Raw genomic sequence first — 24,830 nt, 5'->3', positions numbered from 1 at the left:
ACCTGAGGTAGATGCAGGACAGTGAATTAAGGAAGGAAATAATTAGTCACCATCGCAGAAACTAGCTGAACACAAGTGAAAGAATGCATGTGGCCTATTTCCTGCAGAGTACAGGGAGCCTGAGTAACAGTTTATGCAAAAATACAAGAGAAACGCAAAAGATAAACATGATTTCTAAAAAACGAGTAAGAAAGGGACAAGTCTCAGTTTTAAATTACAAAAATGACTTTATTTAAGTTATTTTCTGTTCCTATGTACTACATAGCCAAAAAACATTAAGACATTTATCTTGAATTTGCACTAGGACAAATCAACTTTCAAGCCTTTCTTGACAGTCTTAGAGGTTTTGCCAGCATTTGACACAATCTGAACACATACAGATAGTGAGAAAAAACAAGCTGCAGAAGGGAAACTGAGTGAGCACATAAGGCATTGAGTTTCAACCCCAGTAAAAATATTCATTAAAGAAGCAGAATCAGGTGGGAGAGGGAGAGGTATTCAGAAGAAAGCAAATCTATACGTTAAAAACCATGCATAGGAACTGTTACTAAACACGGCCAAGAAATTAAATTGTTCAAAGTTATATCCCCCTTTTCAAGGTCTTCTGATTAAAAAAAATTCCTTGGGGTGGAAGGAGACCCTCTTCCCTTTCCCCAAAATGAACTTTAGGATGTTGCCTTTATCCGTTCACGGTTCTTGGAAAATGGAGCGAGAGTGGATCCCTAGTTTGGAAGGCTGGTATAAAGTTCTATTAGAAGCATGTCACTGAGGTCTAAAGCTGAAACATCAATGCAGGTCTGGTCGAAAATGTCCAAGCTTTCTTATAGTGTCTCTGAATAGACAGGAAAAGAGGAAAAAATCTTACAGACCCTTGAGGCATTCCCCTTACTAATAACTGTACTGTGTTAATTTGTGTTGCTAACTAAGGGTTAGTGTGGAAACCTATTTCGAGTTATTGAGATCCTACCACAAATGTGAACTGCTTGAATAGAATTATCACATTCAGGATTAATAGGGCAATGTTAATTGAATCTTAATTTAGTCTCTGAACACAAATTGAAATTATATTGAAATGTATCTTATCTGTTTAGTAAGTACTGCTGACAGTTTTCATAAAGATAGATCATGAATGTTCACTGTTTAAGTAAATATATCATTACTTTTGAGCACGTATTTGGTATGAAATCAGAGAGTAAAACAAACTACTTAAAAATGGACTTTTCTTACATTAGAATTAGGAAAATAAACAGAAAAACTTCTCTTGGGGGAAATGGCGACAAGAGATACAAGCAAAGGTTTTGTTTTCTCTTTCTTAATATCAGAAATCTTAAGGTAGCATATTGCAAGAACTTGGACTTTCCTCATCCCAACTAACACTAGGAACATTCCAGGTCATTTAAGCCCCTCTCTACAACGATGGCTTGAGAGGCAGGTGAGGAGCCACCTCGACATGAACAAAAAACCCACAGCAGGCATACCTTCTAAGCCTTTCTGAAGAAGCAGAGCCTGCCACAGAGGATGCCGTGTAAACTGTTAGAACTCATTACAATAGCTACATGGGAAATGCAAGGGCAGGGAAAAGGGTGGGTGAACAAGAAGAAACATTCATAATTGTAAATAACAGGTTTCACTGCATTAAGAACCTTTATATTAAAAGTGTTGTGTTAAAAACAAAACCCAACAGGTAGCTAGTTTTCTGAGTTGTGGTCTTTTTAGGAGAGTTCCGTTGGGATGTACTTATATGCTCTGTTTCAACCTGACCATCACCAGACGATTGTCTGTTCTACACTTAACAACTAAAACTGACCAGAAAGTGTACCCATTATGGGCTTCAAGCAGCCACAGGAGTTATGAATTCGCATGGCGCTTTTATATTGACGTAAGCAGTTTCTCACGTATCCTCCTGAGGCTGGAGAAACAGAGCCAATTGTTGTTTTTTAGCAAGAGCACTTATAAAATACGGAAAGGGGTTAGGTTAAACCCCTGTTTTGCTGAGTTGATCTGTGAAAGGACTTTAGAAAAGTCAGCAGTTCATTTACCTGAGTTTCCCACTTAAAGGCTAAATAGTAATTGAATGTTTTTTATTTAAGAATGCGAACAAAAATCCACAATATTAAAAAGGGCCAGAGTCAGAAAATTCAAGATGAAGTTTGAGAGATGAACTTTTATAAAATCGAATAGAAATATCTATGAATTTTCCTTTTTAGTTAAAACATAAAGTCATAGAACTATACTGATTTATTGGATGTCATTTAGAATTTATTTATTAGGTTATTAAATGAAGGGTCAGCCTGTGAAATCATTAAGAAAGTGAATCAACTTCTTTTGGAATTTCGAGCAAATCATTATGAGTAATAAAAACTAATTATTAGTGACTTCAGTTATAAACACATATGAGATTGAGTTAACACCAGATAAAGACTTCAGCATAAATACGATTTTTAACCTGAATAGATCCCTTTTGAAGGGTGACATAGAAAATAACTATAAATTTCGTGCAGAAAAATAGTGCACCCAGTTTTACCAGTAGTTATCTAAGCTCACCTTTCAACAGGGTGTTTTTGTCATGCTCAGCCATGGACAATCTTCCAGGTTTTATGTTTGTTTGTTTAAAACAGACAGGGCCATGTTTCTAAATACAAGATATTGTTCATAATTGGGATCCTGACAATATTCTGGAATTGAATATTTTATCCTATAAGAAATAGATCCATGTTACTATTTTAAACATGTTTCAATTCCAGGTCAAAATAAATCAGCTATACAAAATCACCATTCCAACACTTTAACACAGAGCAGAAACAGTGAAGCATTTTGGTTTGCATGATTAGATTATTAGATAAATGAAAAGTATCTCTCTTTCAAACCCTTCACCCACAATGTATCATAACATTTAAAACACGACTGAGGTACGTATATCTGCAGAGTAATTCCTATAGTTCTATTCCATACATGACAAGATAGCATTGTTGAGCAAAGTCACCAGGATCAAGGGGCAAATTTAAAAGCAGCATTTTGAAACCCCAAATCATCTTCCTATTTTCTTTCATTGTTAAGTCACAAAACCTTCTTAGATCAGACTAGGGCTCGGAAAACGGTTGATGTGATTTGGTACCTAAAACAAAATTCCCATGATCAGTAGTATTGGTCCTGGATTGAGGGCACAACTAGTGTTTTCATTTTCCTGTTCTACACAGCTTAATCATCAGTGAAAAATTTTGCCCAAGACCCATACTATGTTGGATTTTTAAGTACAAAGATAAATAAAAGTTCTGCTGACCATCAGGAAAAATTATTGCTAAGTGACATCCACTTAGCAATTTATTCACACTTAAAAAAACAGTAACAGAACCATTTTAGATGAGATACTTATCTTAAGCCAAAGAGACCAGATAGAGTTCTGTGCTTGCATCACTGGCATTCACAGCAAGGGCAGACTTGAGGGAAACTGATTAATATGTGTGTGTGTGTGTGTGCGTGTGTGTGTGTATATATATATATATATAAGTGAATTATTTTGTGTAACAGGCAGAATTTGAATAATGACCACATTGCCCAGAGGCCTCCGTGGGCCTGACCAGAGGGCACCAGCTCTTTAACAGAGTGATTTAGTAGTGAAATTTTTTCCATCTGATGTACCCACACATCAAGATATCAAAGATGATTAAATTACTCAAAAAACAGGCTTCTAATTCTGATTTTTAAATTTAATTACCTATTTTAATTAAAATAAATCTGGCTTTTCTAAGGTTGTTCACCAGTACTACATAGCCATATTGAGATTAAAGCAGTGGGGGGGAGCCTCTGGATTTAGTTTTTAAATATTTCTAAAATGTTGGTAAGAATGCAAATCAGTTAAATTATAAATGACCAATTCAAGCATGCCAACTGTGGAAGATTATTGTCTTCATCCACTTAGAAAATCTTTGCTGAAGGATGACTTTAACCGTCAGGTATATGGAATAACGTAAGTCAGGGTTCTGTTGGAGGTGGGGGGGAGGGGGGAATTTAAAAATAATAGACTGTGACAATGCACTTATGTGAATTTAAACTCCAGATAAGAATTTTCTGTAGAATGATGGACTTGGCCAATGGAGAAGGCAGCTGGTATTAAAATAATTAGCACAGATTCCTTGGTATAGACACAATGAAAACAAAAACGAGGACCCTGTACAGGTGTAAACAAGCTAAAAATGACCTTGGCAAAATATCTTCATCTGTTTAAAAAATACCAAAAAGCATGCAACTTAAAATTCCCTCTCTTTCACAAGAATGAACAGAAAAAAACACAAAACCGCAAAAAACAGATCAGATGGAACTGTTTCTTTCAGTAGAAAACAATAATAGATACATTAGCTTTCAGGACAAATAAAACTTTCAAATAATAATGTTGAAAAAATACAATTAAATTTTTATTAAAAAATACATACTCCTTACTCAATCTTTGTGTACATTTTGTTTTGTGTGAAAAAGAAAAAAAATAAAAATAAAATAGGACAGGCTTTAAGACTACCTAATTATTTATACTGTATTTGGTAGAAGCATGTCAGCCAAACTTTAAACAAAAATAAGTTATTCTGTTTTCATTTGCTCCCGGACATCAGAAGGCAGAGTTTCAAACAGAGCATCTTCCACTACTAAGCCAGCTCGTTTCAGAGCCCGACAGTCACCCAGTTCGGGAGGGAGGATTTCAAAGTGATTGCCTTTAACATCTAAGTAGGAAAGAAACAGTAAATTTCCAATTTTTGGTGAAAGTACTGATAGGCTGTTTTTCCCAATCTTCAGAGTTTTAAGTTTCTTGCAGAAGTAAAGTTCATCTGGAAGGCTCTCCACTTTGTTACAAGTGATGGAAAAATACTGTAAACTTTGTAGAACTCCGACTTCCGGTGGGATAAAGCGAATGTCATTGTAAGATAAGTCCAAGTATCGGATTTTGTTGCATAGGAAGAGGTGGGAAGGCAGCACCTCTATTTTATTGTGACTAAAGGACAGACGCTCCAGGCTGGTGAGTTTCTTTATATGCTCTGGGATATAAGTGATGCTATTATGCCACAGTTTTAGCACTGTCAACTTTCGCAAGTGCTGAAAGCTAACAATTTCTTCTATGGATTTCAGATTATTTTCTTTGAGGTCCAATTCCTGGAGGCTGAGCAGGCTAAACACAGCGTGAGGAATGCGCTCCAGGTCACAGTGGACCAGCTCCAGCTCTGTCAGGTTGGTCATCTTCTTTAAATTGTTGAGCATCACCAGCTTGGTGCCATCATTATGTATGCACATCTTCTGGAGATGGCTGGAAACATCAACCACTGCCTGAGGGATTTTAGAAACATTGCTTTTGATAGAGAGGATTTTAAGGCTTTTAAGATCCCGCAGAGACTCAAGGGTGACATTTTTGGGAATATCGTGACTTAAAGAGCCAACCAGGTACAGCTCTTCCAGATTCCGGAGTCCATACATCCAGGGGGGCAGCTCCCTCATATCATCAAACTTGACGCTCAAGACCTTGAGGTTTTCCTTCAGGAAAGACAGTGCCGCGCTGTGGATTTTGACTGAGCACTGGTGCAGGGAGAGCTCTTGGAGGTTGTCTAGCTGTGCAATGGTGGCTGGTATCATTACATTTTTAATGATTTCAAGTTTCAGAGATTGCAGCTCTGTGATTTCAAAAACAGTGTCCGGAAGGCCAGAGAGCATGATAAGAGGCAATTCCAGCCTGTTATGGGCATTTGTCTGTAGCTTCTGCCTCAGTTTATCAGGAGTCCACTCATTGTTTAAGTTCAGCTGCTTTAATTTGTTTTCGCTTACTTCCGACAGGAACACTGCAAATCTCTTGGAATACAGAGGGTCATACTGATCTATCATATGAAGCATAAAAGCAAAGTCATTCTTCACATCTGGAATATCATCAATTCCAGTCTCCTGGCGGACGTACTCAAAAGAGTATTCCCTTAGAGAACGGTAGAAGAGCCAGTATAAGGTATAAAGGCATGTCAATCCGTAGATACTTACAAAGCACAGGTAGCAAAAAGAGAGTTTTGAGAACAAGTGTGCCATGGTATGATTGCAAGAAAAGTTTTTATATCCAGTCATGTCCTGAATGTCAACATTACAGTCCACCGTAAATTGGACTTTGGAAACCAGCGCGCTGTTATATGCAATGATGATTAAGAATTTTATAACCTTAAGTACAGTCTGGCGCACATACATAGCATAGAGTATATCACCTTCTTCTACATGAAGCCTGAACTTCTTCACCTTCTCAAATAAGGCCTTTGCTTGCTCACCTTCCTTCTTATCCAGAGCACCTGCAGTGGATTTGTCAACCACAAACTTCTCAGGAATTGACTTTAACGACTGAGAGTTGACCAGACTGCCTTCTGGCCCAGACTGGATGGTGTTGGACCTGCTCATGTTGTTCTTCCTGTTGTCCTTGTCTTCCGAGTCCTCCCCAGACACTTCAGATAAAGCCCTCGTGGTCCAGGGAGAGTCAAAACACTTCCCCAGGATTGAGATGAAATGTTCTATTTTGGAGCTGGAGCCAGGGAATTTGAACCAGAAGTTGCTGCAGAGCATGAAGACCAGGGTATGGATGAGGACAAGGTAAGGGAAATACTTGGCATACCAGTGGAGGGCTCGCTCGTAACACATCTGGTTTATAAAACTGTACTGCTGAAGGTCCAAATCCGTCTTTAGTCCTTTCATTTCCACGGTGACGGGGTTGGTAGGAGATGGTTTAGGAGGAGGCAGTGGGGTGGTACTGGCAACTGCTTGAGAGACATTCGAGACGGACGAGTGGTTCTGAGAAGGCTGAACTCTTTTCGGAAGGCAAATTATCTTGTCTTGCATGACCTGAAACACAGAAACAATATTTTCAAATTAAATTAGTCAAAGAACTTTCATAATGTCATTAGGGTGAAGAAAGCAGCAATAACATCCAATAAATGTCCATTTCCTTTGCCTGGAGAATACAACGTTCAATTCCAGCACCAAGATTTTATTCTTAGCCCACATGCTGGAAAAACGAAATATATGACTTTGTTCATCATGTCTAGTGTACGACATAACACACGGCAGTTTTGTTAGGACATAGAACAATTCGCAACAAAATAAATATTTAAAGAACATTCAAGTATTTAAGAAACTTTGCATTTTTTCTGTCACTAGAGCCTGGGAGAGTCAGTCATCGGTCTGGGAAGTGCATCCCTTTATCAGACTCAATTTTGAATTGGCTGGCTCCCAAGATTATCTCAGCTTGTGTGTGAGAAGTAAAAGACCTGGAAGGAGGAAATATGGAAGAAATTCCTGTCTTTATCATTTTTCCTTTTCTTTCTACCCATATCCTGGACTACATGCATAGATCAATGTGAATGGCTTTAATATAATGGGAATTTACTAAGCTTTTAAAAAAACTATTTTTCTAGAGAGAAGAAAGACTACAGCAGTGTTCATGAGTAAAATAATTATGTTTAAACTTGCTGGCTTTTCACACAAAATACTACAATCAGAACTTCTATCCCTCTACCAACACTTCAATTTGTTAAAGAGAATATTAAGCCCTAAGAGTTTCTGGCAGTCTCATAAGATTGCAATTTGGCTAAGAGAGAATATATCCTTTTTGAAAATTAGGTAGTATGAGGCAGAATACACCTTGAATCAATCTAGAGGGATCATCCCCAGGAAGAAGTTCATGTAAGTGGAACTATTTGAACAATAAGGAAATAATCCAGAGGAGGAACAATAACTAAGGAATTGACAGCAATAATGCGGAATTAATAATGCATCGAAAGTCTGTTTGTACCTTAAAATGTCCAATGGCTAGACGTCCATAGTGTTTAGTGATTCTGCAACAGCAAAGTCTTTAGTGATTTTGCAACAGCAAAGCCCTTTATATTGACTATAGAAGTAGAAACTGAATCCATTACAAAGTAGACTGCAATGACATAATAATGTGACCAAAAGTTGGTGATGGGAGACACAGTCCACTAGACAGAAGTACAAGGTTGGACAATGGAGTGGAGTATCCAACACTTAGTAGAGTGGCTGGTACCTAGAAGACCACCAGTATGTGTTTGCTGAGAAAGTGAATGAATCCAGAACTGACACTAGTCCTTCCAGTTCAGGGTTGCATAGGTGTGGACCACATCTCTCCTAGGGGTGAATATAAGGAGGTGATTATAGTGCTGACAGCAGCAAACTTCTGTAGTGTTTAATATGCACCTGACCCTATTCCAATAATGTCGTGGGTATTAGTTCTTTTAATTGTCACCTTAATGAGATGAGGCAGGTACTCTTATTATTCCCATTTCACAGATGCAGAGATCAAGGCACAGAAAGGTTAAGTAACTACCTTGCTTAACGTAATCCAATGCAGGCCACTGGGACCCAGAACCCACATTCTTATTTTATTTTACTGAATTTCCAGGATTAAACCAAAAAGATCCCAGTCTGACTTTATCCTAAGTAACAAATTATCTTATACAACTTGTTCATGTTTTAGGGAAAAAACTTACTTCTTCCCATATCCTGTGCAGATAACAATGAAACAATGAGGTTAGGGGAAGAGAGGAAATTTCATTATAAGAATTATAAAAGCTCTGTCCTGGAAGATAATGCAGGGGCTACCAGTTCCTCTGTAAATCAAAAGGCGGCAGGGAAGAATAACAAATGTGACTGCATTCAGAGGGTGCGGTGGCTACAGAGCTGTGAGAATGAGTAATGGTCTTCAAATATTTTTATCACTTACCTGTATCAGAGAAAAAATGTTGAGCATGCCCACTCAGTATATATATCTCTATTCATACTTATATCTATAAAGTACTGTCAAATATTATAAATTCCTTTCCCTTTAAGTTTAAAATAAATAAAATAAAAGTTTTCATTTTTATCTCACATCTCAATGGAGCATCCTTAATATTTCTTGGGGGTCAAGCATTCTACCTTGGAAACCTCAGGAATAGGAAATAGTAGGAAGAAGCCTAAACAAATGCCAGATTATCTTGAAGGAATACAAAAGAGAAACAAGTAAGAAATTCAGTTTTTGGGATCATGTTCTGGATGTTTTCCCATTCATGGCTTAATTTAATGCTCCAACAATCTGTGAAGGAGGCAGAAGGTGGGGGCTAGAGACCGCATGGAAAAGGAGTGCTTCCCTGAGCACCATCGTGAAGAGAGCCACTTTTGAGTTAGTATGTTCATATGGCATTATTAGTGGTGTGATGAAAATACAGAAGAGTCAGCGGAAAAGCAAGATCAGTTAGAAGGTAAAAAGGTGCCTACTTTCTTAAAGTGCTAAATCCTTGCCAAGCCACCAGGCAGGCCCCATATGTCGTCCCCCTGCCAGCTCTTCCGCAGGCTTTCTCCTAATGGAGGAAGACGCTAGACCTCTGGAACTTGGCTGTACAGGGCTTCAGGTTAGGCACTGCACGAGGGTGCCCAGCTAAGGGGCAAGTATGGGCTGACATTCCGTTTGTGCTCCTCTGGCTCAGCTGTTTGCCCTTGGGGCTATGACCACACAGTGGGGATGCCTTTTTATATTCTGTCCAAAGGCACCTGATTGGCTAGCATCCGTCGCGCTAGGGAGGTAGGTCATATTCTCCCCATTCTACAGAAGAAGAAAGCACCTAAGGCTCAGAGAACTTACGTACCTTGCCCAAGTTCACAGAGCTAGGAAATGGCAGAGCAGGAATTTAAACGTGTCTTCTGTTTAGTGCCTAGGGTTCCTCCACCTCTCCACACCGTCCACTCATTTCACCAAGCTTCTGCTAGGATGGCGGTACAGACAACAGCCCAACATAGGAGAGTAATACATAGATGATCTTGAAGTACTTGTCAGCCTTCTGATGTCACATTTCTCTTTCAATCTTCACAAAGGTCTAATTTTTAAAATGTGCCTACTTAAATCCCAGGAGGGTAAAGACAGTGATCTATTTTCCAGAAGGTGTTAACTACACAGAAATGAGCACGGGGTAGAAAAAGTACTGGAAGTTAATCACTAACAACAGTAGCTGCTCATGCTGCAGAGAGAACATAAGACTCCAGCAGAGACGCAGCTCACAGTAGAACTCCCAAAGAATGTGAGGCAGCTTGTCTAAACCAGAAGTATGAAATGAACAGTTTTCGTTATGGAGCCCAACAGGAAACAGTGTGAAGATTGAAACAGTGAAACAGCCAGAGGAGAGAGGAAGGAAGTTACCCTCCATGTTTAACAGAAACAATATTTCTGAACATTACAACACCGAGAACTCAGACAAGGATCGGTGTTTTCAAAGGTATAGTAAAAAAGAGAAAGAAGACAGAAAAAAATAAGGCAGGCAGCTTCCTGAAAAAAGGGGGGTGTATTTTTGTGGTATCTTTGTAAATAACAGCAACTTGTAAGAACTCGAAAGTTTTTGTCACCTTTTCTGCTCTTTTGAGAAGTTTGCTTAATTAACCGTATAACTCACTTCTCTTTACCCAGTAATTTAAAGATTAGAGTGGAAAACAAGCCTTAAATAAAGGCTGCAAAACAAATTTCAAAGGAATAATTGTAGGGTTCCAGGCTGCTGGTGCAGGACTAAGGGAGAGCGCTTGGGGTATGAGCAGAGAGAAAGGCCCCACCGCCGTCCTATTCTACAGCACCCTGAACCTCAGACCGTCACCGTCACTCATACACACGTCACAATGCGGAGGAATTCTACCGTTTTCTTCCAGGGGCACTCCTCAGACCGCCTTTGGAGGAAAAAGGCTTGAGACTAGAACTATATGGTGTGTTGGTGTAGAGAAGGGCGGGGGTGGGCTATGGCTGGGGGCGGGGATTCAAAAAGCAAGATGAACGTGAGAAACCGATCCAAAATATAGCAAGGTGAGAAAGATCAGATACGAGAATAATCGGATATGATATTAAATCCGAAATCGGATATCCTAAAACCGGATATGAGAATAATTCTTGAATGAAATCATCTACGTTAAGGAAAATATCTAAGTTTGAGAATGAGTAGGAGAGAGACACAGACGATGAGTCACTGAGAGAAAGGACAGATGAAGCCAAAGCAACAAAGATGGCTAAACTACTTTCTCTGTTTTGGGAGGAACAGGCTTGGAGTTCAGAGGAGGTGAGTCAGAAGAGCAGAGAGGGGCTAGATGGAAGGAAGTAGGTCAAGCTACACGGTAGGAGGCTGGAGTATTACGCTCATTATTTCTGTTTTGAGATGTAAATGACTTTCAATCTTCCCCAAATCTTTGGTAAAATCTGCTAAGCAAACACACACAAACACACAGATCTTTTATGAATGAATTTTGTAGAAATCACAGCAAAAAGGGACGAAATTTCATGCTTGGACCAAAACTGTACAGACAGGGAGAGTTTGCTGGGATGGTAAAAATCTATAGTCTAATCTGTTTCCTTGGAAGCAGGAACCGGGATGTGAGGACTAAACCGTCCAGGAGTCTGCCAGAACTTGGAGAGGGACAGACTGGAATTTGACCCCATATCCTCTAGATCCCAAGGAGCAGCTGACACGTAGGTGATAAAAATGTATAAAATGCTCCTCAGGCCTTTACCATCAAAGTCCTTGGAGGAATAAAAATATACATGTAAAATTGTTCCACGACTGTGATAATATCTAGGTAATATTTCTGGAAAAGAAACCCACGGGTTGTGGCAATTGGAGAATTGAACTCACTAAAATTTGGGTTCATGAATTCTCATTTGCAAATTATTTTGAGATAACATAATGGCTGCTTGTAGGAAAAATAAAGGCATTCAGCTCCGTAATCCGTAATTCTAAGGTTAATGAAATAAACGGAATTTCTTGTTTTTGCTTTGTACAGGGAGGTGTTTTCAAGAGAAACAAAGTGAAAATTCAAGCTTCCTTAAAAAAGGAAACAACCCATTCAAACTACGCCGTGGAATGCTGCTCGGATCTAGGAAAAGAAATCAAATATTTAAAATTGTAATTGTCAAATTTATATAGAGTATGGGCATCCTTTATCACACATTAAAATATCTTGCATGGTCAATGCAAAATTAGGGCCTTTTAATAGTAATCTGCACTATTTTGAATCATTAATGCTCATGCCTACATCTCTGATTTATGATATTTCTTTGACGATGGTTATTTGATTATCACTCCTTTGTTAGAATCATAACGCCCATTATTATCATGTAAAAATAAGATCTGCTTAATTTAGGCAGTTTTCAGAAAAGCATTGCCATGAAAAGCAGAACCCACCTATGGTAACAAGTTGAAAAAGTATCACATTTGCAAGAATGAGACACCAAAGGGCTGAGGTTAAAACATAACAGAACAAAACCAAACTAAACCACTTAGCTTCAGAGAAACTGCTTGAAATAACAAAGATAGAGCAACATAAATAAGGGCAAGCTTATCTATTACATGCCAGAGATATAAATGACATGGCTGGGGGTGGTGTAGGACATGTAGAACACCAGTGCTGAGTAGTTCTGAGTGTGCTCTCAGGAAAAGTCAACCATTGTGGACAATCTACTACATGTAAGAGATTATGTTAGGGACACCGAGAACAGTAAGCCCGTCAAGGTCAAGCATAGTAGAAAGACAACCAAATCAGTAATTAATGTGATAACTGCTTGTCTTGTCTTTCATGCTTGCCTTTCACAATGAATTTTATTATCAACTTGTCTAGATCTGAGGAAAAAAAAAAACCTTGGTGGTATTTTTCTTGGGATTACATCACACTTATAAATTAGTTTAAGAAGAATTGACATCTTTATGGTTTGATTCTTTCTCTCCATGGTGTGTGTTTCCACTTATTCACATCTAATTTTGTGTCTTTCAAGAGTGCTTTATAGTTTTCCTCAGAAAGATTTTGGACATTTATTGTTATGTCTAAATGTTTTATTTTTTGCTATTGTGGGGGACTGGAATTGGCCACCCCAAGATATGTCTCTTTGGCATGAGGAATATTTTGGGCTGGTTACTTTTTAAAAAAACTGCAGACAGGAAAGAAACTCTGAAAAGCAGAGTTTACTTACCCTTTGTTAAGAAACATTTACATTGTAAAGGAAATCTCCATCTGTAAAGGTGTCTCCCTCTCTGTACCAGGAAGGAGGGATGACCTTATCTCTAGAAACTCTTATCAATGTGGAAGGCAAGGACTTAAATCTGCATAATAACCTGATCCTTGTTTACTGTACTTGTCTGGTGATCTCCTGTAACTGACTCCCCCAACCGCCAACATCCTCCTTTGTCTTTAGCTGAAGATGATATTTAAGGTGGTGTCTTCAGCCATTTTGGTGAGTTGCTCAGGTTGCCTGAGCCTCTCCCATGTATACATGTTATAAAGCTTTGTTTAATTTTCTCCTGTTATTCTGTCTCATGTGAGTTTAATTCATTCTCCAGCCAGAAGAACCCAGAGTGGGTAGAGGAAATGTCTTCATCCCCTACACTATGATAAATCTTTTCTTAAAACCAGTTATTTTTAACACAGGTAGAGTCCTCCCTTCACCTTGCCCTACCCCCATGCCATTCCTTAGTAAGCCCTGACAAGTCTGGTGTATACTCTTCCAGATCTATACCAGGGTCTTTACATATATGACACTTAAACATGTGGGTGCTTACTATAAGTACTGTTCCTGCAGCTTGAGCTTTTCACTTTCATAGTATGTCTTGGAAACCTTAACACATTGCACATAGAGATCTACTTCAGTCTTAAGGATCACAGAATCACACAGTGTGGATGTGCTATAATTTATCAAAAACATTCCAATGACGATGTGCATTTAGTTAATTTTCCTATTAAAACCAGTGCCAGTCTCAAAAAATTACATGCTGATTTTGCATGGCATTCTGTACAACAGGACAGAGAACAGCTGGGCAGTGGCCAGAGGCTCACTGCAGAAGCTCCACACCAGGGCATTCCTTGGGCGGTTGAGATTCTTCTGTATCCTGGTAGTGGTAGTGCTTACAAGCAATTATGCATGTTTTAAAACTCAAACATATATCTTGTTTTGATAAAGAGTGCATTCTTGAAGATGGGAAGGCTAGATGCTGTCTAACATTAACCGTGCTCCACCAGTTTTTTTTGTTTTTTGTTTTATACTGTTCTTTAATCTGTATTTTGCACCTTTGTCTGTGATTTTGTTTTATTTTTTAGGTGTCTGCTTTATGGATTTTTCAAAAATCCAAACTAATCACTTCTGTTTTTTTACAAGTGAATTTAATCCATTACATTATTTTGCTCACTCATATTTGGATACTTAGTGGTATTTGGATTCATTTCTAGATTTTTAATTTTTATATATAACCTTCCTTCCTTCTTCCTGTCTTTTGTTGCATTGCTAGCATTTTCCATAGCTCCTATTTCCCATCCCACTGCAGCTGGTTAGGAAGGTGTAGACTGTATTTCTATAATAGAGGTTGTCTATAATTTCTTAAAACATACACACAAAGTTTTTCCATACCCTACCTCCCTTTCAAGCGTGTTTTAACTACCACTGAACTACCTCATTTTGTTGTTGTTCCCAGAGTTTGTTTTAGCTTTCTCTTAAAACACATAATTAAAAAAGTAATAATCTATAGTTGATTGTGATTATATAATTATTAAATCATGTGCTCACCATTTTTCTTAGATCCTAGATCTTTTCCTTGGGTTAATTTTCTCTTTGGTTGAAGGATATCCCTTAATAAACCTTTTAATAAGGGTCTATGGATAGAAAACTCATAGACCTCATATGTCTGAAGATGTCTATATTGTTTTCATGCTTGAATAATAGTTTAGTAAGTTACAAAATCCTATGTTGACAGTAATTTCCCTTCAGCACTTTAAAATACCATTCCATTTTCTTCTGGCCTATATTTTCACTGATGAGAAGCCTGCTGTTGGCTTGAGTTTCTTCTTTAATGGGCAATCTATCTTTCTCTATGGTAGTTTTTAAGATTTTTCCTTTAATCCCAGATCTTCTACAGTTTCACTTAATTTTTAATGTACGTGGATTAATTCTGCTCTATATCTGTAACTAAGGACTCAACTTTCTTCAATTTTGGAAAATTTTAGCAAAACCTCTTTAAATATTACTTCAAAAATTGCTCCATCATTTCTTCCATTTTTTTCTGCAATTCCTATTACATGTGTGTTAGAGCCTCTCAGGCAACCTTCCTTGGGCGGGTTTGTGCTTTTTATTCCCTGTCTCTCTGTGCTGAGCTCTGGGTAAACTCAGGTCTCTTATCTAATTCATTACTTATTTCTACAACTGAGTACCGTCTACTTACTCTACTGTTGATATTTTTAAATTCAGTGACTTCTTTATTTCCAATATTTCTCAATTTTTTATATCCATTTGCTTGTGTTATATCTACCTCCTTTTTTGTGTTATGTTATATCTTTATCTCTTTGACCACTTTAAATATGTTTAACTTCATTGTTTCAAAACTTGGTTTCACCTCAAGTGAATCAATGTTCCAACTGCTAATTTTGTTGAGAAATTTTCTTATCATAGTTTTCTTCATGTGTTCTGGGTGGTAGGCTCATTCTGAGAAGGAGATTGTTTCCACCATCTCTTGTGGTGCTCTTTTGTGGTTTCCTGCACCCAACCCCCAGTCCCCTGGTCCACCATTAGGTCTTATCATGGTATTTTGATGTTCCTCTGTGATATCAGGATCTCACAGCTCCAGTCAGGGAGACAGTGGGTAGGCTGACTCAGTTCCTGGTTGGGAGGCACCCCAGATGCACAGTTTCCTTTAAAGCACCAGCTCCAGCATCTAGTTAATCGCCATTCTTTTCAGCTTCCTTTTGGGATTGGGGGCCTTGGGCTTCAAACAGTGACCAGGCTCCAGTCTCTTATCTTGCTCGGTGCATTTACAGTTCCCTTTACTGGCAGGAGCCGTGCTCCTGGCTGCTGCTGCCTACTTTGGATGAGAGCCCAGTGGTCACTTCAGCCCACTTAGTATATTCCATTTGGGCTCCACAGAAATGTTTATCTTGTTTTTGAGTCCATGTATGCATTTTTGTTATCTCTTTTTATACTTTATCTACAATGGCTATATACGTTGAACAGAGGGAGTGTTTTGAAATGTAACACTTGCTCGACTATCTTTTCCAGAAGAGAGAGTGTGTGTGTGTTTTAATATAAAAATTAGTCTCAAGACTAACATTATAAAGAGTCAGCATTGCTTGGATAGTGCTAAACAAGTTACACCTGTAGTGCCAAATTCCTCTCCCCACTAAAAAAGGCTGAATTTCTTTACACATCTCGCACTAACAGCATATGAAAATAGTTATTTTCCTACAACCTCAACAATTAAGTCCATTACTCTTTCTCTATGAACTATAGCCCCATAATTATTTCTCCAGTTTAGACTTTAAATCATAGTTATGACTATTTTATAATGGAAAGAAGTGAGAAAATTTGCTGCATATGATAAAACAACAGCATCGTTCCAATATGTTAACTTGTGATCAAGGTATATTCTTTAGTGTGGCTTATTCTTTAAAAAGACAGTACTGTAAATTTTTACGGCAAGTTTGATACAAACAGTAAACTGGAGCTAGAAAAATGGCAGCTGGGCCAATATAAAGGTAATTAACTTTATGCTTTACCCTCCCTTCGCTCCATAGATTTAAATACAGCTGGTCCCAAAGCGTTCTATCCTGAAGCTGATCATTGAGATTTGCCTCCAATGTGATAGAACAAAACAAGTTATCTCTGTTGACCTAAGAATGACATAGCAAGAAATAGATCTCAAAGATCTACTCCCCAGGGCTTGTTCAGAGATACTAAGGACAGACTATCCTTTATCAACTAAAACTTATTGAATATGTACTATATGCTAAGCATCATAGGAAAATCAAGGAGACGTAACCAATGTTTGCTGCTCTAAAAGCACTGACAATCTTGTAGGCATATGAAAAGTCAAGCAGGAGTGCAAACAGGCAGTAAATACACCAAGGGAATGGTGTGGTAAGTACAATTAGAACTCAGGTTTAGAGTGAGCAGGGAAGGCCTCAGGGAGGAGGAGCAACTTCATCTGGGCTTCGAAGCTATTGGGCTTGGATAGGTTATTAGGGAAGGGTAAGGTCAAAACCTAGTGAGTCCCAAAGACAGGAGCAAAGGGTTGGGAAGAGCAAGGGAAAAGATTAAAAAGATGGACTGTCACTCTTCCTTTCTGAGGTAGACTCATTTCTCCTGGGAAAAGAGATGAAGATACAAGAGAAGAGAATTAGCTTTCTTGTCCCTAAGTTATCAGTTAATGTACAAACTTAATCATGTTCTCCCAGAAACAAGGTGCCAGGAGACAAAGAAAGCATCTTTCCTCAAGAGACATGAGATTCACCCTCATCAGTGACAGGATTAACTCTGAAAAATGCAGATTTTGTTTCAAGGCTAACTACCGAAAATATTTTAAGTACAAAAAAATCTTGGTAAGAAAGAGAAAGCATAGCGACAGCAGGAAAGATGGTTCTAAAGGGGTGAATGTCTAAATGCTTTCATTCTTAGCAAACGTCTTATTCACAAGTCTTGCTATTCTCCAAGTCCAGTACATGTGTATTTGGGGCAATCACCACTGGAGCAGAAAAACAGGCATCCACGAGGACCACACACACTGCAGCACTCTTGCAGCACAAACCAGGTCCTTGCCTCCAGGGGATGTGGAGAAGTCTAACTGCAAAGGTGTGGCATCATTTCCTGCCTGCTGTGCACATGGTACCCTCCTTCTTTCTAATGATGATGTTTAAGACTTAGATGATGGACAGGAAATAACACACTGTGTATGGAGGACGTTTAGACCCAGATAGTAGAGAGAAAAAAACCCAGTCTAAAGCAAATTGTCAAATTTTAAGGTGTTTATTAATAAATACAAAGGTTGAATAAAAAGTCTATTTTTAGTGGTTGCTCATTTTCCCAACCACACCAGGAAAAAGAGAAGAAAATAATGATACTCTGGCACCTCTCAGGCAGGAAGTCACTGTCCTTAGAAAAAATCCAAGGGATTCGAGGGCTGAGCTGATTAAAACTTGGATTTTTGAATTTATGAATTTATGAATTCTCTTGGTGGTAAGGTATAACAACAGTATACTTGCTATAGGGTTCATCTGTATGCAGTTAAAAACCAGAAATCAAGCAAATCTTCCTGAGCTAAGCATCATCAGAAATTTCTATGCTTGGTGAACATTAAATGCCACTAGTCTGGCGGAAGAATTAAACATTGAAAAAGTTAAAGCATAATTTCTTGAGCCATTATTATACAGAACAAGAATACACAGTTAAACAGAACTAGAGCAGTTTAAGTCCTGATTTTCCCTCTATCTTAGCACCCGAGAACACATAATGTAATTATGTGTTTACTTAATGATAACTATTTACTTATCATTTCCCCTCCTAGACAGATAAGCTCCTTAAAGGTAGTCTCCATCCTTGTAGACACTGCCTGGCACAAAGGAGGTATGCAGTAAATTTGAGGTGATTAAACAGTGTTCCCCCCCCCCCCCCCCCCCCCCCCCACAAAGAAGACAAACTACAACCAGGGCAAGTACACACATTGATAAAATCAGTTGCCACTGAACATCTGGAAATATTTGGCTTCTAGCTACCTTCCTCTGAGATGAAACAATTCATTTCACACATTCTCCAAATTGCCAAGTGATGTCAGCTTAGTGACATCACTAGCTGGAGCTAAGTGCTGACTCATTTAAGATACACAAAGAAGGTGCCAGATTTGAGAGGCACTATCCATTTATTCCTAGGTAAAAGAAAGAAACCATCACATCTACATTAGGATCATGTCTACACTTTGATATTTCACTTCATAAAGGTCATTCTCCTACCACATTATATATAGATACACTGCTTCTCTGAGGGTAAGGATGTCTATACATCCATACCATGAATGTTAATTTTTTTAACTCTTGGTTAGCCCGAGACTTCCAGCCATCAGGAATGCTTTCATTTCCTGTATCTTAGTTAAATTTACATTGTGTTTTCTTCTTTTGAGGAAAGCTGCTCTAGGACACAAAACGAGTATGAAAAAAAATTTTCAAAAATGAGGGAACGAATGAGATTCAAAACTGTTTTCATTTTGTTTCATAGCATTTTTCCATAAGCCAAGTGGACTAGTGAATTATCGACCTGTGGCAATTTAAGATTTAAGTGGAGAGCATCCACTTCAAAGTCAAAACCATGTGAGGAAATTCAATAAATGTATCAAACTATGGATAAACATTAGGAATGTACAGTTTATGGTTCATAACAGAGACAATTTGTTTCAGTTGTTTGAAAAATTTAAAGTGTTTATAATTATGCTCTTGAAATAATAAATGAAAAGCTCTTTTGAAGCAATCCCCAGGGACTGAAATCTTAATTCTGTACTCGAGTGACTTCTCTCTGGGCACTCTGCAGTTCACTGATAAATCTGTGAGCAGGAATGAGGCAAAAGAAATTAGGGGAGCCCAGAGAGAAATATATATCCTCAGGACTACCCACATACAATGCACAAATAGCACAAAGAAACAGAATTCCAAACACTGGAAGCATCCAAATGAACAAAAAACTATAGTGAAAGGATTTTTTCAAAAATGATCATTTATTTTAAAATTTACTATAATTGAAGAATAATTTGCTAAAGTGCTCAGCAAGTGAATGACGTCAACTGCCACGCTGTGGTCCAATCTATGTGAAGGAACTGATGGTATCATTTATGAGAGACAACAGCTGTACCTTGATGTGACATCACAGAAGGCTTGCAGGTAAGGCAAGAGTTATGGCAATTCTTAGTCATTCAGATGTGTTGGATGGTAAGAAAAAAAGTTTTTTCAGTTATTATGTTTTTTTAGAAGTTAAGCTATCTGGGTTCTAGAAATACTATCAATTTGGATAAGAAAGTTTCCACACATTCCAGGCAAATAGATCTTTTACCATATAGGGTAAATTTAGTTATGGAGTTTTTTTCTGTTTTCTGATTCATCTAGACAGCTGATCTCTGGGCAGAACTCAAGACTCTTCTTTGTTCCTCCTTCTTTCTAGGAGAAAGACAGCTAGTAGAGATGGTAATGTTAAAGGAAAAGTATTGAATCTTGGTGCTTATAAGGGATCCAGGCTCTGAGTTCAAGTGGCAGGGCCTCTGCCTTGGGATTAGTCCATTTGAACTATCCCTTTAGAGCTTCTTTTGGGAGTCATCACTTTGAAGTCTCTCTGCTTCCTTGAAGCTGGTATGATACGACGGTTCTGGAGCTGCCTCTCTTGGAAGTGGACCCTGCCCTAGGAGAGCCTGAGGAGGACAGCTCAGACAAGCTCTCCTCTTGGCTTTAGGGAGAATCAAAAATCAATCTTCTCCTCCCCAATCCACGCTCCCCCCCGCCGCCCCCCGCCAGCATCTCTTCCTTGCCCAGGTTCCCCTTTTCTTTCTCTGGGCAGGCAGAGATTAAAGCGCAGGGAGAGAGGACAAGGAAGCTTCTTGCGCTGTTCCCCCACCCCATTCTGGTCCAGGTCACACAGGCCTTTGGCACTTAGGCAAAGGGAATCCTTGTGACTTATCTGAGGTCCGGCCTACCTCACCAGGAGACTGATGATGAGGTTTCGGGCCAGAGCTTAGCTTTCGTGAAATATTCTTTTGCCTGGTCTTGTCCTCTGTCTATACAGCTCCTGCAGAGTCTGCTGGGAGAGGAAGGCGGGTAGCTACAGAAGGGAAGAATTGGGTGTTTGGTCCTTGATCTTAGACCTCTCTCAACCTATTTGCCAGAGGCCCAACTAATCACACTTACAACAATAAGAAAATGCCCCAGATGAAGAAAAGGCATTTGAAATCTATAGAGAGACTAAAAATAGTAAATTTCTATTTTATCATCATTTTTTTCACAATAAACCTGTGAAATGGAAATGATGTCTATCTTGCTTATTTAATAAAACTGAGGCTCAGAAAAGCCATGTGTTTTACCTAAAATCATATGGGAGAGTCTATGTTTTCTGTCTGAAGTTTTGGGGAGAGATTTAACTCTTCTCTTTCAATTTACTTGACCTAGCTGAAATTATAAAAATCAACCCAGGTTTTGTATTTCCACTGAGCACATGAAGTTTCTTACAATGTAAAATGATGGTATAGTCGATGCCCTATTTCTTAGACAAAAGATTTGTGGCTGATAGTGCAGAATTTCTAAAAACATAAAATGAAGTGACTAACCAATACAGTCATGCACAAAAGTGATCCAGAAGGGGATCTCTCTACAGCATTTTCTCATGACTCATTAAGCATTTTCTGCATCCAGTATCTAGCACCTACATTTTAAAAGTTAATATCAACATCTCAAAACATAAGCTAACATATTTGAACTTAAGATTACATAGCCTTAGCTTTAGGTATCAGTGCAAAGAATCTCACCAGTTCTGAAGCACTAATATATCTTGAGTAGGGAGACGTCAGTTCAATTTTAAAATAGCTGACCCTAATATTGCCAGTTAGCCTGGTCTAGTTCTTAGGAATGCTAATGTTTTGAACTCGCTATTACATGATGAAAAGTCAATATGTATATTTAAAAGGCTTTTTTCCTTTATTCTTAGAAAGAAGTGCTTTTATATCAAAAAAGCTGAAAGTCCTTATTTGCTAGAAACTTCCAAGTGGACATTTATTAAATTTTACTTTGTCTCACAAGTCTCATTCTTCGTAACACACCATAACACTTTTTTTTTCAGGAATATAACTTAAACCATCCTATATAGAAGACCAAGAAACGTGATTTCTCCAGATAGACTTAACTATTCTTCCTCCTTTGCAGCCATTGCAATATATGGTCATTGCAATATGACCACACACACACACAAACACACACACACACACACACACACACACACACACACTCTGCAGCAATTATCCCGTGTTTTAGAAGGGTGTATGTGAATGTCTATCTTTGCAACAGTTTAAACATCTTCAGGGCCAAGACCAAGTTTTGTGTTGTCAGAACTTAGCATAGCGTCTGTAACATAGCATACAGAATAAATTGGTACAATGAACGAACGTGTCAATTTGCCTCTCCAGCTATTCCTTAAGCTCCTTTGGGGCAGAGATGGAGCCTTAAATTATTTTATATTCCTCATAGTATCTAAGGCAGTGCTGGGAACGTAGTCAACATTCAATGAATATGCACGTATTTATTTGCAGTTTCATAGCAAATGTTTCATTAACCAGAACACTTCTCTCTATCACCAGATATAATCAAATAGGAACTAAATAGTAAGCCATCGAGGATGTTATAAAAGAGGTTTCTGTATTGGATGGGTACTTATACTAAATCACCTCTAAATTTTTTTCTGCTTCTGAAATTCTGTTATTTTTATTTTATTAAAGAAATTTAACTAGTGCAGAACTACAATCATCATAGATTAGAATAAACCAATATCATGAAAATCTTACCATTACTCAAGAACCACTAAATTTTAAATGAATTTTTTAAAATCCTTGAAAGAATAAACTATACTAAACAGTTAAAAACACAAGCAAGCTCTCAAAAGTTCATTTCAAAATTAGTTGTTTAGAATGAAGAAACCATTTTCCCACAAAAAAAATGGAGGTTTTTAGACTTTCAGGGCAGCCCATAAAATCCGATCCATGGGTACAGGGTCAAGTACTAATACTGTATATAACTTAATCACCGCTCATAACGTGGTTTGCTTTGGGATGCTGGCAATATACTTCACACGACATCTGTATGAATAGGCAATCATCCACATAAGAAAATTCTGGTTTCCACCATGGCAGCCAACTAAAATTTTATTATAAAACAACCACATATGGCCAAAACATCGCAAATTCTCAGTTCTGTAAAATATACTCCATTGGTCTCACTGAAACGACTCTGTAACTTGCTCTACTGAGGAGCCTCAGTTTCTATAGTTTCTTAAATTTCTTTGCCATAACAGCATGGTTTCTTTTTTTTTGTACACAGTTTTGGCTGTAGGCTGTAGCTTTCTAACACAAGGCACATAACCACATACATAAGTCAGGATTTGTTGATCTCTTATTAGCACATTATGGCAATACATCCTCAGAGGACTTTTTTTTCAAGTTTGTTGCTCAAACTTAAGGCCTGTCTCATTTCTTTGGTGCTAGGTTTGTGCTAATTATTCTAAGCATGATGTTCCCCAAATTCCTTTCTAGCTCTGCAGAGGGCTGTGGTTAATCTCTGATACTAAAAGAAGATTATTTGCTACTGGCTGTTTTCTACTTTTGGGGGAGGGAGGAGCGATCTGATTTTTATCGCCTCCTCATTAATTACCCCACACTAAAGCTTTTCTCCATTGGTTTATGATGCGGTTTTAAACTGCATGTTCATATAATTTTTCTTTATTATTAAGACAATCAATGCATTCTTAGAGCTGCTGAAGCACACTGATGCATTCACTCAACACATTTGTTGAGTGCGTGTTAGGTCTAAGACACGCAGGTGGGTACAAAGATGAATCAGATACGAATCCTGCCTAACTTAGCAACTTGAAGTCTTATAGCTGCAATAAGATATGCTTGTAACATTTTCTGCTACACCATGACTAGTTAAGTGTCAACAAAGAGGTATACTAATTGCTTTGGCAGTTCATAAGGTCCTAGGTTCCAAACACTGTAGGATTAAATTCTTTGTCCTAACTCAGACAAGTCAGATTTAAAGCTGGAAGCTTCACTCTAAGGCACCTAACATTTGTAAGAGCACAAATGCTCCAGGGCACTAGTGGTGATGCTCAATTCACTAGTGGTGAGGCCAATACTGACATCAAGCCTTACAAAGGGGATCCAAGCGAGAAAAAGCTGCAAGGGGCCATTCTCCCCTGTGCTCCCTCTGCACCTGCCACACTGGCCTCTTCTGTTTCCTTTGCCTGGAATGTTCTTCTGCCAGATACCCATATCCCTCCCTCTCTCAGTTCCTTTAGTTCTGTCAAATGTCACCTTTTCAGAGAGGACTTCCTTGAACACTCTATTTAAAACAAGATGCTGTCACTCTTTCTCCTTACACTGCTTTATTTTTCTCAAAGCAGTTACACCTGACAAAGTGTTCTAAGCGTATTTGTTTATTCTTTGGCAGGGACTTGTCATTTTTATCGCTGCCTAACCCCACCGCCTAGAACTATTTACTATTTCTAAAAAACAAATGAACATGGTTTTCCTGACACACGGCTTCTCCTTGTAGCCTCCTCTTCACCAGGCCAGTCACTTTCTGGAAGGGCACCTCCAACAGCAGGAAACTCACTACCTAACACGACAATTTCAGAAAGTTCTTGACTTTTCAAAAGTTTGGGTTTGTATTGAGACGAAATCTTCCTTCCTAAGATGTCTACTCTTGGTTCTATTTGGTGTTCTAGGACACCTGGAATAAGTTTAGGGCCATTTAAACTTTCTACATGGCAGCCCTTCAAATTGTCTTCTGTCTGTTCTCTTGCTTCCTTCAATCTTCTCAACTTTAGGCTAAGTGTACCTTCAACCAGGCCACAGACAAGGGTTTTTGGTCTCTCTCATCTACTAGTCACAATCTCTTAAGTTATGGTGCAAAGGACCCAGATATGAATGTGGTGTCTCTGTTACTCAGAAGTCTCAGCCCCTTCCCAAGGCTGTTAGATGTTCACTGTACATTAGCACCTGGCAACACTGTCTCACCTGCTCATCCTCACTCACTCATCCCTTCATTCTGCAGAACGAATTCTGGTGAGCACTTACCTGTGCCTACTACTGTTTTTCATTCTGGGGATACAGGAGTGAACCTGACAGATGTGGCCTTATGAAATCTATGTTCCTAACAATTAGAGGCAATTCTTCCAACTATTTTTTTGTTTTGGAACAAAGGGATGATAGATCTTAGAGCTAATGATTTTCCCACTTGTGAAAGAGTTAAGAAATATCCTGCTT

At 38.5% G+C, this 24,830-nt stretch overlaps 1 protein-coding gene across 1 annotated transcript in view; it reads right to left on the bottom strand.

The window, feature by feature from the left end:
- Positions 1 to 248: 248 nt before the first annotated feature.
- The window catches only part of LRRC8C (leucine rich repeat containing 8 VRAC subunit C), a 75,067-nt gene continuing 50,485 nt past the window's right edge, over positions 249 to 24,830 (bottom strand). The window contains exon 3 of the mRNA XM_046645915.1: positions 249 to 6,846. Coding sequence (XP_046501871.1) covers positions 4,573 to 6,846 — 2,274 coding nt within the window. The 3' untranslated portion in view covers positions 249 to 4,572. The remainder of the gene's footprint in view (positions 6,847 to 24,830) is intronic.

The sequence above is a fragment of the Equus quagga genome, chromosome 18 (assembly GCF_021613505.1).
Source record: "Equus quagga isolate Etosha38 chromosome 18, UCLA_HA_Equagga_1.0, whole genome shotgun sequence".
Lineage (NCBI taxonomy): Eukaryota > Metazoa > Chordata > Mammalia > Perissodactyla > Equidae > Equus > Equus quagga.
Note: the sequence above shows the minus strand (reverse complement) of the source record. Positions and strands in the feature narration are given on the sequence as shown.